General features: G+C 39.5%; 1 protein-coding gene across 4 annotated transcripts in view; it reads left to right on the top strand.

Annotated features, from left to right (window-relative positions):
* KDM6A (lysine demethylase 6A) overlaps positions 1–16,171 on the top strand; it is a 279,276-nt gene that overhangs the window by 154,432 nt on the left and 108,673 nt on the right. The window contains exons 8-17 of one of the 4 annotated variants that reach the window (XM_070750519.1): positions 5,291–5,325; positions 8,130–8,228; positions 8,862–8,955; positions 11,276–11,402; positions 12,192–12,290; positions 12,657–12,876; positions 13,415–13,549; positions 13,979–14,128; positions 15,051–15,149; positions 15,970–16,074. In XM_070750519.1, the coding sequence (XP_070606620.1) occupies positions 5,291–5,325; positions 8,130–8,228; positions 8,862–8,955; positions 11,276–11,402; positions 12,192–12,290; positions 12,657–12,876; positions 13,415–13,549; positions 13,979–14,128; positions 15,051–15,149; positions 15,970–16,074 (1,163 nt within the window). The remainder of the gene's footprint in view (positions 1–5,290; positions 5,326–8,129; positions 8,229–8,861; positions 8,956–11,275; positions 11,403–12,191; positions 12,291–12,656; positions 12,877–13,414; positions 13,550–13,978; positions 14,129–15,050; positions 15,150–15,969; positions 16,075–16,171) is intronic. The other 3 variants (XM_070750520.1, XM_070750521.1, XM_070750522.1) reach the window with 3 other exon arrangements.

Below are 16,171 nucleotides of genomic sequence, written 5' to 3'. Positions count from 1 at the left end.
ATAACAACAACAATAATAATTTATTAGATTTGTATGCCGCCCCTCTCCGAGGACTCGGGATGGGTCACAACAACATAAGCAGTGTACAAATCCAATTTCAAAATATAATTTAAAACCCTTATAATAAAATAAAATAATCACACAACCAATCAAACCATACACCAGCTTTGACAATTGGTGTGTGTGTTAGTTTCCCCATGCCTGGCGGCAAAGATGAGTTTTTAATAACTTACAAAAGGCGAGGAGGGTGGGGCAGTCCTAATCTCTGGGGGGAGTTGGTTCCAGAGGGCCGGGGCCGCCACAGAGAAGGCTCTTCTCCTGGGTCCCGCCAGACGACATTGTTTAGTCAATGGGACATGGAGAAGGCCCACTCTGTGGGACCTAATCGGCTGCTGGGATTTGTGTGGCAGAAGGCGGTCTCGGAGGTATTCTGGTCCAATGCCATGTAGGGCTTTGTAGGTCATAACCAACACTTTGAATTGTGACCGAAAATTGCAGGCCGGAGTGTTGTTGAGACATGGGCATATCTGGGGAGGCCCACGATTGCTCTCGTGGCCACATTCTGCACGATCTGAAGTTTCCGAACACTCTTCAAAGGTAGCCCCATGTAGAGAGTGTTGCAGTAGTCGAACCTCGAGGTGATGAGGGCATGAGTGACTGTGAGCAGTGACTCCTGGTCCAAATAGGGGCGCAACTGGTGCACCAGGCGAACCTGGGAAAATGCCCTCCTCGCCACAGCTGAAAAATGTTTCTCTAATGTTAGCTGTTGATCGAGGCAGACGCCCAAGTTTTGGACCCTCTCTGAGGGGGTCAATAATCCCCTCCAGGGTAATGGGTGGACAGATGGTATTGTCCTTGGGAGGCAAAACCCACAGCCAGTCCGTCTTGTCAGGGTTGTGTTTGAGCCTGTTGACATCCATCCAGACCCCAACAGCCTCCAGGCACCGGCACATCACTTCCACTGCTTCACTGACTGGACATGGGGTGGAGATGTACAGCTGGGTATCATCAGCGTACTGATGATACCTCACCCCATGCCCTTGGATGATCTCACCCAGTGGTTTCAATAACTTTTGCATTTCAATAACTTTAATAATGTTTGGGAAAAGATGGTTAATGGTATTGGTAATACTGATTAATAACTATTTGTTTTTTCATATTCAAATCTTTTTTTCCCCAACTACCAGTATTATAGTTATTTGTGATACGAATTAAATTAATATTTGTCCCTTACATGGTTAGGCTAAATTGGTAACGTGATTAAAAAGAGATGTTAAAAAGCCAAAATGAAGATACTCACTTTAGTTTGCTGAGCATCTTATCAAAGCATCTTATAGTCAAAGTATGGTGTCTTCTTTTACAATAAGAAGATGGACAGACAAAAATTGTTTGACTAATTATTTTTAGGATGAAACTTATGTCAAAATAATTTTCTATCATGAAGAAGTTGTTATTTGAATTAAGGGTCACTTAAAAAATGATAAGCCGGGATACTTAATGTCTTTCCAAATGTATGTTTAATTTCCTGCTACATTTAGCTATTTGTGGTTTATTGTAAGTTATCTTGAATATACATTGAATGATTAGGTAATTCAAAAATACCGTATTTTTTGGTGTATAAGATGCACCAGTGTATAGGACGCATCTAGATTTTAGAGGAGGAGAACAAAGAAAAAGTATTCTGAACTAAATGGTGCAGTATTAAATAGTAATAGTAGAATCGAATAGAATAGAATAGAATTCTTTATTGGCCAAGTGTGATTGGGCACAGAAGGAATTTGTCTTGGTGCAGGTGCTCTCAGTATACATAAAAGAAAAATACATTTGTCAAAAATCATGTGGTACAACACTTAATGATTGTCATAGGGGTCAAATAAGCAATGAAGAAACAATCTTAATAAAGATCTTAGGATAGAAGGAACAGGTTACAATCATACAGTCCTAAGTGGGAGGAAATGGGTGATAGGAATTATGAGAAAAAAACTAGTAGTAATAGTAGTGCAGACCTAGTAAAAAGTTTGACAGTGTTGAGGGAATTATTTGTTTAGTAGAGTGATGGCGTTCAGGGAAAAAACTGTTCCTGTGTCTAGTTGTCTTGGTGTGCAGTGTAATAGTAACCTCTCTAGCCACTAGGGGGTGGGTTTGTGGCTCCTGGTGTTTTCTGTGGGAAATGTCTTCCTTCTTTCTTTCTTTCCTTCCTTCCCTCCCTTCCTCCTTCCTTCCTTCCTCTTCCCCCCCTCTCCCTTTTCTTTATTTCTCTCTACTTCTCTTTCTCTCTTTTCCCTCTCTCCCCCTTTTTGCTCTCATTTTTCTAACTTTCATTTCTGTTTTTCTCTTTCCTCTTCCTCTCCCTTTTTCTTTCTCTCCCCTTCTCTCTCTCTCATTTGTTTCCCTTTACCCGCTCTCTCAATCTTTCCCTTATTTCTCTCTCTCTCTCTTTCATTTCTGTTTTTCTCTTCCCTCTCCCTCTCTTTTTCCTTCTCATCCCTTCTCTCTCTCATTTGTTTGTTTTTCCTCTCCCCGTTCTTTCCCTCCATCAGTTTCTCATTTTTCTTTTATCTCACATTCCCTCCCCCTTTCACTTACCTCCCCCCCCTTTCCCTCCATCTCTGTTTCTCCGGGGATGAGCCAGCAGCTTACCCTCCTTCTTCTTAGCTTGTCCTCCAGGGATGAGTGGGGCATGAGGCATCCAGCCAACAGAGGAGCCTGTGGGGCAGCTTCGATCATCCAAATGGGACTCAGCTCTATCAGCCCCCATGCCCTGTGCTTGGAGCGCCTTCACTGATTGCTGCGCCCTCCCAAAGGCGCCCCCTTAGGCGGAAAATTAGGATTGGGGCTGATGGAGCCGAGCCCCGTCTCACTGGATAATTGAAGTTGCCCCGCGGGCTCCTCCGCTGGCTGGATATGTTGAGGGGACATCCTCCCACTTCTTGGAAGCTGCTGCTGTTCGCCCTGCCTCAACTACCCGGCGGCAGGCTTTACAGACGTTTCTCCCATGGTTTCTGCTGGCACTGCCCCAGCAGCAGCAGCGACTGTCCCCTAGTGCCGCAAAGCTCCCCGCCCGATCTGCCCCCTCTCCTCCGCCGCCCCCTGCCTTGGGGCGCGACTTCTCTCGCGGCGGCAGCGGCGGCAGCTTCAGCTCCTCGGGACGAAAGCGCTCCCAGCCCTCTCTCGCAGCCCCCTGGCTGGGAGCGCTTTCGCTGCGAGAGAGGGCTTTCTCCATCCGTTTCAGGAATGCACGCCCCGCCCCTCTCTCGCGCGCACCGCTCCCCTTTTCTCTCAGCCCTCCCTGGCTTCGCTTCTCAATCCCTCCCTCCTTCCGTCTTTCCTTCCCCTCAGCCGTTCTGTCTGGGGGTCTCCCGCTCTTCCCTTCCCCGCCTCCCAGACTTTGCCTTTGCCACCCCCACCCTTTTTTGGTTGACAAGGAGTCCTTTGCCGCATCCCGCAGTTCGCACTCGGCTCGAGGCCGCTTTCCCTGGCTGCGCTCGGAACCGACAGGGCGCTGCTCTTTCTCTCTCTCACTCTCTCCTGTGAGGCGGGGGAAGGGGAAAAAAAGCAAAAAAAAGCAAAAAAACCCTTCTTGCAGCGTGCCCGCGCTTGTCCCTTCAGCAGCGAGGGAGGGAAGTCAGAGGGCGAGGGAGCGAGCGAGCGCTCTTGTCCTCGGTGCCCTCTGCAGCCTGCCTTCCTTCTTCTTTGCCGCCGCTGAGGGACAGAGAGAAAGATAGAAAGGAAAGAGGGAGGGAGAGATAGAAAGGAAAGAGGGAGGGAGGAAAGAGGGAGGGAGAGATAGAAAGAAAAGAGATAGAAAGGAAAGAGGGAGGGAGGGAAGAAAGAGGGAGGGAGAGATAGAAAGAAAAGAGATAGAAAGGAAAGAGGGAGGGAGGAAAGAGGGAGGGACATATAGAAAGGAAAGAGGGAGGGAGAGATAGAAAGGAAAGAGGGAAGGAGACAGAGAGAGAGAGAAAGAGAGACATAGCAAGAGAGAGAGAGAAAAAGAAAGAAAGAGATAGCAAGAGAGAGAGAAAGAGATAGCAAGAGAGACAGAGACAGAGAAAGAGAGAGAGAAAGAGGCATAGTAAGAGAGACAGAAAGAGAGAGAAAGAGAGAGAATGAAAGAGAGATAGCAAGAGAGAGAGAGAGAGAGAGAAAGAGACATAGCAAGAGAGACAGAAAGAGAGAGAATGAAAGAGACATAGCAAGAGACAGAAAGAGAGAGAAAGAGAGAGAATGAAAGAGACATAGCAAGAGAGACCGAAAGAGAGAAAGAGAGAGAATGAAAGAGAGATAGCAAGAGAGGCAGAGAGAGCAAGGGAGAGAGAAAGACATAGAGGGAGGGAAGGAGGGAGAGAGAAAGAGAGCAAAAAAGAGGAAGAAAGAAAGAAAGAGGGATGGAGAGAGAGAAAGAAGGGAATGAAGGAAGAGAGAGAAAGAGGGAGGGAGAAATAGAGTGAAATGGAGGAAGAGATATTTTTTTTGTCCAAACTTTTCTTTAGCCCCCCGTGCCCCCCCTGCCCCCCGTTCAGTGTTCCCCAGGATTTTGAAAATATGAATAATGTGCCGCGGCTCAAAAAAGGTTGGGAAACACTGCCCTAGGCTACCTGGCAGTCATCGGCTGCAGGCCCCAGGGATAAGTGGGGCGCATGGCATCCAGCCGGCAGGGGAGCACGCGGGCCAGCGGACGAGACTCGGCTCTATCAGCCCCCATCCAAATCTCCCGCCTTCGGGGGCGCCTTTGAGAGGGAGATTGGGGTGGGGGCTGGTGGAGCTGAGTCCCGTCCGCTGCCCCACGCGCTCCTCCATTAGCTGGATGCCACGCACCCCACTCATCCCCGGGGCCGAGAACGGAACAAAATGATGTTTTCTTTGAAGCCCAAAAATTATTAAAGTATATTTTCGTTGAATTGAAACAGAACCCATTTGCAGGCTATTTCCTTTGTCCTAATTAAAAAATATATATTCTGAAAATTTTTGAGGGATTATTCCAGGAACCCAAAGGGACAGTATATAAGTAAATAAATAATTCACCAGACCTGCATGTTTTCTTTATATGCATGTGCAACTCCAATTTGTTGCACATTAGTTGTTTATAAAGATGATTCTTTTCACATATGTTTTTCTGGAAGGATAGAACTATATTCTTTGCATCTGTACATGTCCTTTTCTTTCCTGATTACACTTAAACTTATACATAAGTAAGTTTATGTAAGCAATACCACTTAAAGTTATACATATATGCAATACTTACCTTGAATCTGCTCTTCCTAATATTTTTATTTCCATACTTTCACAGTTCGGTTTCATGTTGCCCATTTATATGAAACCCAGGTAAGCATGTGTTACCTTTTGAATATTAAATATAACAATTTGGACTATGTCAGTGGGACTATATTTTGTAATCAAGTTCTTCCACCTTGATTTAAAAAATTACATACAGTAGTTCTAGGAGACAAACAAATAAGATAATAAGAAAAAATTCTTTTTAAAAATAGTTACAACTTAACAGGTCAAACTATTTATTATTTTATATTTTTATAAACCATAAACAAATATATTAAAACTGGGCTATTCTTAAGAACCTATGAAAACTTTGTTGTTATTTGTTACTGACTTATTGTATGTATCATTGTTAGTACTACTTTGCATTTCCAAAGGAATTTATTTATTGAACAGTCAAAATGTACATTAAGTACACTATGTAACATAGGAAGATATGAAATCCTTAAACTAGAATGCATTCAAATGACATATACAAAACGTGCATTTTTAGAGAATATTCAAGATAACTTATGTCTTTATGGATCTGATCAATGACACTATAGTGAATATTTTTGGACTCTAATTCAGCGTTTCACATCCGGTGTGCCACGGCACACTAGTGTGCCGCGAGACACGGTCAGGTGTGCCGTGAAGCGCCTAGGGAAGCTCCAGCTGGGCGGGGCGCTGCCGGTGCCGACCTGGAGCTCCCGCTCGCAGCTGTCCCCCGGTTCCTGCTCGATGCCGCGGTTTTCGGCGCTCTCCTGCTGGGCCCCAAAGAAGGAAGGCAGGAAGAAGGAGAGCCCAGCTGGAGCTTCCCTGGCGTCGGCGGCAAGTGTCCTTTGTGGCCTGGCGGGAGGGCACTGGCGGTGGGAGTGGGGGGTGGTGGCTGCAGCGGCCGCAGGCAGTCGCGGGGAGATGGCGGTGGCGAGAGGGAGCTCCAGGCGGCGGCGAGAGGGAGCTCTCTCTCTCTCTCTCAGCTGACTGCAAGCAGGAGCCCTGACGGTGGCGGTTGGATGTGCTGCTGGACGTCATACATGCTGGCGCTGCGGGCCTGGCATATACGGTGTCCAGCAGCACGTCCAGCTGCCGCCATCAGGGCTCCCGCTTGCAGTCAGCTGAGAGAGAGAGAGAAAGAAAGAGACATATAAGAGAGGCAGAGAGAGAGAGAAAGAGAGACATAGCAAGAGAGGTAGAGAAAGAGAGACAGAGCGAGAAAGAGAGGCAGCAAGAGAGGCAGAGAAAGAGAGATAGAGAAAGAGAGAGAGAAAGAGAGACATAGCAAGAGAGGCAGAGAGAGAGAAAAAGAAAGAGAGACATAGCAAGAGAAAAAGAGAGACTTAGCAAGAGAGGCAGAGAGAGAGTGAGAGAGAAAGAAATAGAGATAGCAAGAGAGGCAAAGAGAAAGAAAGAGACATATAGCAAGAGACAGTGAAAGAGAGAGAGGGAGCAAGAAAGAGAGAAAAAAGCAAGAAAGATAGCAATAGAGAGAGAGAGAGCAAGGGAGAGAGAAAGACATAGAGGAAGGGAAGGAGGGAGAGAGAAAGAGAGGAAAAAAGAGAGGAAGAAAGAAAGAGGGATGGAGAGAGAGAAAGAAGGGAAGGAAGGAAAAGAGAGAAAGAGGGAGAAATAGAGCGAAAGGGAGGAAGAGAGAGGGGTTTTTTTGTCCAAACTTTTCTTTAGCCCCTCCCCCCCTGCCGCCCCCCCTTTCAATGTTCCCCAGGATTTTGAAAATATGAATAATGTGCCGCAGCTCAAAAAAGGTTGGGAAACACTGCTCTAATTAATAGCCTGATAATGATTTATTGCAATATTCAAATATATTATGTTTAAAAAACTCAATAATAACGAGTTCCATTTCTGTTTTCTGTTAAATATGTACGTTTTCCCCAAAATAAGACCCTGTCTTATATTTTTTTGAACCCTGAAATAAGCACTTAGCCTTATTGCCATGCACTCAAAAGCCCGATTGGGCATATTATCAAGGAATGTCTTATTTGGGGAAAACGGTATAGTGTTGCAATAGAAAACATACCTTTTATATACCTTGGTATATGAAATGATAACACATACATACACATATACTAAGTTTTGAGATTACACTTAAACATGATAACAATGCTCTCAAATATTTATCTATTTATTCACCTTATTATTAGCCATATTATATTTTCATATGTAGCTATCCCCAATGTTTTCTGCCCACTTGGTATATTTTGGCAGATTTCAGCAGAGTGGGTGCAGTCCAATCCCAAATATTGCCATCTGAGGGACTGAAAAAGCAGACATTCTTTATTTCTATCTCTGCCCTCCTCCCCGCCACTCCCACCTCGAGATATGTAAGGTGCCTACTCTCCTGAGATTTTGGCAGGCCCTTACTACCTACTCTGTTCCTAGGCCTGAAGCTAGTTTTTTAGTAAAGGCTTCGTGTGTTATTTTTATTATGATTCCCCCCGCCCCTTTGGCCTGTTAAATTTTGTTTTTTAAAAACTAATTTAACTGTATATTTCAATACCATAAGCTACTCATAATCTTTTGGAGTGGGTTCCCATAATACATTTAACTAAATAAATTGATAATTTCAGAGATCCAAATGGCTGCAGTGATTGACCTACTTGGGCCTAGGGTCTGTCACATATTAAATAAAAAAATCTCTTTACAGAATTTTATGGGGCAGAACAGAATAGATACCTCAGTTGAGGGGTGAGGGAAAGAAATTATTTTTGCTTATTTTCCCCTCCCGCTACAGCCTGTATGCGCTCAAAAATCTGTCCTAGATGGTTGGGTGCCATTTTTGCATGTGTTTGATGTAGCAGTGAGGGCTGCAGGGGGAAGGGGAAATCAGTGAAAATTGCTTCCCCCTCTTCCACCTGCAGAAGCATCCAGTTGAGGAGGAGCATCCACTGGATCCAACTCACTTCTGGGAACGGAAGAGGCTCTTCCATTTGTGGAGCAGCAGCCCTGGATCCAACCCAGTATGTTTGAATTGAAAAGGCAGATGTTCTAGTTGCTTGACAGTATTTGCTCTATTTTAAAACCCCGCTTTGATTAAGGATCTCCTCACTTGTTCCACATCTTTTCCATTTACTTTTACATACCATGTAGGAGATTTAATCCTAATATGAAGCATAGAAATTGAGAATCAGAAAATGACAATGTTGAACATTGAGAAAATTTTGAATATAATTAACTTTTGTTTAGTTTAATGGATTGCATTTATTCACTTCCATCGATTTATGTTGGTTCTCCAGTAATTTATTTTTCCTCTTCATTTTGGAGTTGTGTATGGGTAGTCTAAATTTATTAGATGGACATTGTCATCACTACCCAAGTAGAGCATTAGTAATATAGTAGAATTTGAATAGTTCATGTTTAATTAATAGTAAGCTGATAGATCAAGATTTAGCAGATTCAAATATTATATTTGAATTTGTTTCTTTAAATAATTTCTTCATTATAAGCATAGTATTCTGCTGCAATGTGTTAGTTGCTGTATGTATGTATGTATGTATGTATGTATGTATGTATGTATGTATGTATGTAATATCAATCTAGCTTCCAGTTTTAAAAAGTTATCACTTCAATTAACATCTCATTCTACTTTTTAGAAAAAATATCATTTGGCAAAGAAGGAATATGAACAACTTTTGCAGTCTGAAAACCTTCCTGCACAAGTGAAAGCAACTGTGTTGCAGCAGTTAGGTATGTATAAATTAAGAAATACAAGAGTCTGTTTAATATTCTTTGATTTGCCGGAAATTTTAAAACATCTAGTTCTCCAAAAATTCAATTTCAGATTTTAATTTTTCATTAGAAAAATACTTGATATTTTTGCATCAAAGGATACAGCTTTAAATCATATAGCACCATCAACTACATTTTTTAAATAATAAAATTAGTATCAGAATGATACTAATATCCAAATTAAATAAATTGAAAACTTATTCTTTTACTTTCAATTCATTGTTGCAATTGTGGTTTAGTGGTTTTTTTGTATGGTACAATTACAGGTTGAGATTGATATAATATAGAAAAAGAATGGTGTAGAACTTTTTAAAATATATCAGTATATAAAATACATTTTTATCCAAAAGTAGCAATGCGTTTGCATTCTCTGAAATCAGCTATCAGAAAGAACTACAGTTTGCTGGTTTGCTACTTAGAACTGAGTCTTGGGGTTTTTCTGGGAACAGCCAAGCACTTTTAAAAATGGCAGGTGTTACATAGGAATGGCTTCAGTTTTAGTAACTGCATACAAATAAATCTTATTAGTAACATAAAGCACCACTTGAACCTCTAACTCATGTTAGTTTAATCCTAAATACAATAATGGTTTTCCTTTACAGGGACTGGGTAGTCTAACATCACCTCTCTTACTAATACAGATATTTCCTCTCTGTTATAGATTATTGTAATTAATTAAGGATCCCTATATACCTGTGATGGCGAACCTATGGCATGTGTGCCACCTGTGGAGCCATATCAGAGGGCACATGAGGTGTTGCCCTGTGTCAGCTCTAGTGCGCATGCTGGCCAGCTGATTTTTGGCTTTGGGAAGGGCCATTTCGCCCTCTGGATGCTTCAGAAAGCTTCCCTGACCCCCCGGAGGCAAAAATAATAATAATCACCCAACGGACAAACTGAAAGTTTGGAAAAATGCCCTTCCGGTTTGTCCATTGGGTATTTTTTTCCCCATTTCCGGGCAATGGGGGGTTCCTACCGATGTGGTCCAGAGTGCTGCACCGATAGGAATCTACTGATGATGCAATTTTTGGGGCTTTCCCCCTGGTGTCTTTGTGTCAGAAGAAGCCTTCCCTAATGCTGACCTTTATTCTTCATCTGAAGCACAGCTGGGAAGCTCCTTCTCAGGAGTGCAGGCAAGCTCACACGCTAAAATGAAAGTGAAATTAAAGTGGCAAGGAGGCAAATTGCTGGGTGAGAGAGGCAGAGGCAGAATTTTACTTTCTTGTGCTAATCAGTTGTTGAAACTGGATGCAAGGAGATAAGTCCATAACTATAAATGTCTATAGAATGTTAGACTTATTTTTTAAGACTGCTTTATTATTGTTCTAGACAACTTAACAAAATGAAGAAGCTTTTTAAAATAAATGCTTGATTTGAAGAGGCCCAGTGCTATTGTATCTTCTCTTAAATAGCATAAAATATTGTATATTCCCAGAAAGCCACAACAATTTTAACAGCATCTATACAAGTATAATCTGAAATGTAGCAGTGTTTAATATTAAGATAAAACAGCTGAGTTAAACCATGATTTAGTCATGTTTGGAGTAGATCTATTTAAATAATTGGGAGGAGTTAGTGTGACTACATTTAAGAAAACTTTCTGGCATTAATATACTGCCATAATCTAAATTTCTCCAATTCTTTGCTGTTTCTATGGGTCAGGCAGACATGGCCAGAAATACAGAGCAAACAGTGTATATCATCTGTACTGCTTGCAGGGAGGCAAATTGCTGGGAGGAAGAGGCAAATCCCCCCTCCCGTTTTCCTCCCCCAAAACTAAGTTGTGTCTTATACTTAATGGTGTATCTTATACTCCGAAAAATACTGTAATCCTATATCTATTCCTATATGTTACCTTTTAGTGGCTGCTTAAATCTTACAATAATGTACTTATTTTTTGTTTTAATGTTGAATTTATGATTATTTGTATTTCCCTAATTGTATATTGACTTCCCCCCATTATATTTACATATAATGGTTCATGTAGTGAGTTTGTATAGAATAATTGCTATAGTTTTCATTTGTTCTGATAAACCAAATGAAAACGAGAGAATTGTAAGAAAACCGCAATGGTAAAATGCTCAGATTTAAGCAGAATGTATTGTTGTCTGCTAATTAAATACCTTTTATAAGTGCTAATTTTCTGTTGGATTGGTAAAGTAAATATCTCTGTTAATTATATTTATAGGAAGGTTTACACAGAATAAATAAAATAATAATAATCTGATTCATTCTAAGACATAAATACCAAATAATGTATAGATATTTCTTTTCTTAGGCTGGATGCATCATACAGTGGATCAATTAGGAGATAAAGCCACCAAGGAAACCTATGCTATTCAATGTCTCCAAAAGTCTCTAGAGGCAGATCCAAACTCTGGCCAATCCTGGTATTTCCTTGGAAGGTAAGAATGTATTATTATAAGGAAGCAAATGCCTGATTTAGGATAGGATAATGTTATTTTATACAATTACATTTTATACAGTTACTCCTTGAGTCTCAGTGACTTAGAAGATGCTAGAGAAAGTCTATACTCTGGAGATTTGTATGCATCATTTGTAGGTTATCTGTCATATTTTTCGGAGTATAAGATGCACCTTAGTTTTCAGGGAGGGAAAAAGGGGGAATTCTGCCTATCAAATATTCTGGCTAGCATCCCTAGTCTGGTCAGTTTCAGCACATTAGTTCGCTGGTTTTGAGCATGTGTGCACACTTTTTATCTCCTAGTTGGGAATAAAAACAGCTTCTAAAGCACAGCTGGTCATTAGAGGGAGCAGCAATGAGAAAAGCAGGCAAAGTGCGTAGAAGATCGCTTCACTCGCTAGGTCCTTGTTACGACTGAAAAAAAAGCTTCAAAAAAGCTACATTCAGAGTATAATGTAGATTATACTACCAGAAGATCTGGTAGGCAGAATTCCCCCTCCCCTTTTTCCCCTCCCCCCAAACTAAGGTGATTTTGTACTCCGAAAAATATAGTAGCTAACCTACAAATGATGCATACAAATACCACTTGTATTTCATGTTAGAAATTTTTCGATGGTTGCAAGGTTCTGGTAAAATTGATTCTGGAGAAAGATTAATTGAACTAGGTGCAAATTGTAAGAATATATGAATTGTAATAAATCTATGCAATATTTTTTAAAAAAATTAAAATCAGCCTCTATATTTGTTTTTATCCATCTATTCTTTTCAGGTGCTATTCAAGTATTGGAAAAGTTCAGGATGCCTTTATTTCTTATAGGCAGTCTATTGATAAATCAGAAGCAAGTGCAGACACATGGTGTTCTATAGGGTAAGAGATTATGAGAGAAGTAATGTAACAAAATGTAATATAATGCAGCAATGCATTAATAGATGTTTTATCATGTGACTATCTTGGAACTGTTTTTATGAAATATAAAGATTATAATTTCTTATGTTGGATATTCTTTACATCTGAGATGTATATATTCTCAAAGTTAATGTTAACTTTTAGGCAAAATTTACTAAGCCCTGTACAATACAACCTCTTGTTTAAAAAGATATTTGAAGCACTTCCAAACATTTTATTATAGTAAATTGAGGTTTTATGCTTATCACCTATTTAAGTACAAATTGAGACAAATGATGAAATTTGGAGATGATTTTGGTATTCACAATTGAGCATTTGTCTTTTTAGTGTGCTGTACCAACAACAGAATCAGCCTATGGATGCTTTACAGGCTTATATCTGTGCTGTACAATTGGACCATGGCCATGCTGCAGCCTGGATGGATCTTGGCACTCTCTATGAATCCTGCAATCAGTCTCAGGATGCCATTAAATGCTACTTAAATGCAACCAGAAGCAAAAACTGTAGTAATACCTCTGCACTTGCAGCACGAATAAAGTATTTACAGGTAAAACATGGTCTTAAAATAGGGATCTATTTAGTAATAATATCAAGTTAGAAAGGAGGAGAAAAATAAGGACACAGACATTTTATATGTGATTGTTTCATAAGCTTCACAGTCTGTTTCCATATGCATTCAGGACATGCCATAGCTTACAGTTTCATTTGATTTTTCATTTTAAGTGGGTCTCTATTCTTAAGTATTTTTTGTATCTTGATATAATTTATGCATATTTTGTGTTGTCTACATTTTAAGTTATCATAGCATTTAGTAAGAGAATACACACACTATCTTTTGCTCTTGTTAGCAACTTCAGAACCAAAGGATTAATGAGACCACTGAAATCAGAGCTCAGTTTTGTTCAAATTCTCACAAAGGTTTATATCTGGTTACCCTCTTTATCCTTAGCATTTCTCTGAAGTCCCAGATTTAAAATTGATCCTTTCTAAGACATAATAGAGTACAGAATTTAGGAAAATTTCATGGACTTGATCTTACTAAATTAGGCTTGTGTTAAATTCACTTTTTACATAATTTTTCCTAGGCTCAGTTGTGTAACCTTCCACAAGGTAGTCTACAGAATAAAACTAAATTACTTCCTAGTATTGAGGAGGCATGGAGCCTACCAATCCCCGCAGAGCTTACCTCCAGGCAGGGTGCCATGAACACAACACAGCAGGTGAGAAGTTGGGTTATGTTCTGCAGGTGCCCAGCTTTTTAAGGGTTCTTTTCAATCAATCGTAGTAGTCAAAATTATTTTGCTGTAGCACAGAGTTAGTTTTCACTGGTAATAAGACTTAATAGCAGAGGGAGAATAAAGAACATCCCTGTCATGGAATAAATATGGGGGTACCATTTTAGAACCTTTGTGGATTTCATAATTATCACAAAGATATCCCACATAGCATTTGCAGCAGGTTTTTTTCTGTCTTGAAAACAAACCCATGAAAGGTACACACTACTTCTTTGATACTATGAAATTGATTTTCAATAAATAAGTTCAGAGTAAATTCACAGCCCTTTTTAAAATGTACAACTGGTAATAAATACTATTCAAGGAACAGTTTAAAATGAATAGAACCATATTTTTTCTCCCTCTGATTCCTAGGCTTGTAAACCTCATCAAAATACTGAACCTGTACTAGGCCTCAGTCAGACACCTATTTCACAGCAGTTGCCACTACACATGATACCTTCTAGCCATGTAGATGACCTGTCCAGTCCAGCCAAGAGGAAAAGACCATCTAGTCCAACCAAGGTATATATACTCATATAAGAGCCCCACTTAGTTTCAAGAATCAGCCCTTCAAAAGAATTAGGCTATTACCAAGATAGGTCTTTATAACAATTATAATACAGTGTTCCCTCGATTTTCGCAGGGGATGCGTTCTGAGACTGCCCGCGAAAGTTGAATTTCCGCGAAGTAGAGATGCGGAAGTAAATACACAATTTTTCTCTATGAACAGTATCACAAGCCATCCCTTAACACTTTAAACCCTTAAATTACCATTTCTCATTCCCTTAACAACCATTTACTCACAATTATTATTGGTACTCACCATTGAATAAGACACTTAGTGATCCTGATATTTATATTTTTGGATAACAATGCTGATTGGCCAAGATTTTGGCCAATCAGCAATGGCAGACAAAAGTTTGGCGATGATGTATGACATCATCAGGTGGGATGTTAAAAAATGTTAAGCATTTTTTAATTAATATTTTTTTATAAACCGTGGTATAAGCTATTAGCGAAGTTTGAACCCGCAAAAATCGAGGGAACACTGTATTCACAACTGTGACATTGGTGTAAGAGTAGTTCACCATTACAATAGCTAAAACAGTACCATAGCAGAAGGTATGAAAAGGGTCATGCCATTTTGTCTATCATCTTTGGTTATATTTGGAATCCTGAATCATCACATGGATAGTATTGTAGAAACTAAAATGAATTTTGGTGAACTTTGAAATGTATATTATTTGATTTTATTTAATTATCCATCATAATTGGTTGGTTTTTATTTTTATTTTTCTCACATATTAACCTATATTTTATTGTATTAAGTAGTATTTTATTGTTCCATTAAGAATTGATTTATAGTGAACACCATTGAGACAATTTGAATTTTAGATAATCTACTAACACTATTACTATTGTTGTTGTCATTAATTGTTTTTAGAATACTTTAGAGGCTTGGAGCAGTGGCCACACAATGTCACATCCTCCTCCGGTACAGCAGCAAATACATTCTTGGTGCTTGACACCACAAAAATTACAGGTGAAGGTTGTTTTTGTGGGGGGTTTTTAACTTCATAACATATAACTATAAAATCAGAATGTTCACATTTGCCTCATAACTTAATTTTTTCTGATATATTTTCCTTGTAGTGTTGATGTAAGTGTATTTATTAAATATATTTTTATTTATGCATTTGTTTTCCTCTTCTAAGACATTTAAATTCATACAAATTATTACTGTAGTTAAAACAGTTTTTCTACATAGTGTGCATGTTATTTGAAAGCATTGTATTTGTAGGAAAATACATTTTTATTGTTTGAATGGGTGGTCATAGAAAACAAGTCACAGAATAGTAGTCATTTCCTACAATACTTGTGCTCTGAGAGTACTTTTTCGGGGGTATAATTTTGATAAATGAAATACTCAAAAGATATTCTTGGTATACTGAATCAAAAAAATGGACAGCTCTGGTTTTTTAACAGGCTAAATGCCTTTTTTAAACCAGTATCTTTTCTCTCTCTAAGTAAAGGGGTTGACAGGGAAAAGTAGTTGAAAGAACTGTAAGGATAGATATAAAGCCATCAATGTTTATTGTTATGTGTAGAAATCTCTATGAAACATCATGAATTTTGAAAAGACTTGATGTCAGCATGGCAACAAAATTAACAACTTCATTGTTATATAAACTGTGTCACTATAAGAAATTTCATTTGTAACTGTCCTGATTTTTAGTGGATTTAAGTTTGTTATTGTATAACTTTAAAAAGTTAAACTTTAAAAGATGGTTTTAAAAGAAAACTAAATAAAGAAATACCTTGGTCATATTGTGATAAGAGATATATTTTTATTTCTTTTTCAGCACTTGGAACAGCTGCGTGCAAATAGAAATAGTTTAAATCCAGCACAGAAACTTATGCTAGAACAGCTGGAGAGTCAGTTTGTCTTGATGCAGCAACACCAGCAGGTGCCCGCAAACACATTTACTTTGCAGATTGTCTTATAAATGAAATTAGTTGGACATTTAAAATTCTAGGATTTTAAATATTTATGAATGTTTTAGT

Source organism: Erythrolamprus reginae, chromosome 4, assembly GCF_031021105.1.
Source record: "Erythrolamprus reginae isolate rEryReg1 chromosome 4, rEryReg1.hap1, whole genome shotgun sequence".
NCBI lineage: Eukaryota > Metazoa > Chordata > Lepidosauria > Squamata > Dipsadidae > Erythrolamprus > Erythrolamprus reginae.
Note: the sequence above shows the minus strand (reverse complement) of the source record. Positions and strands in the feature narration are given on the sequence as shown.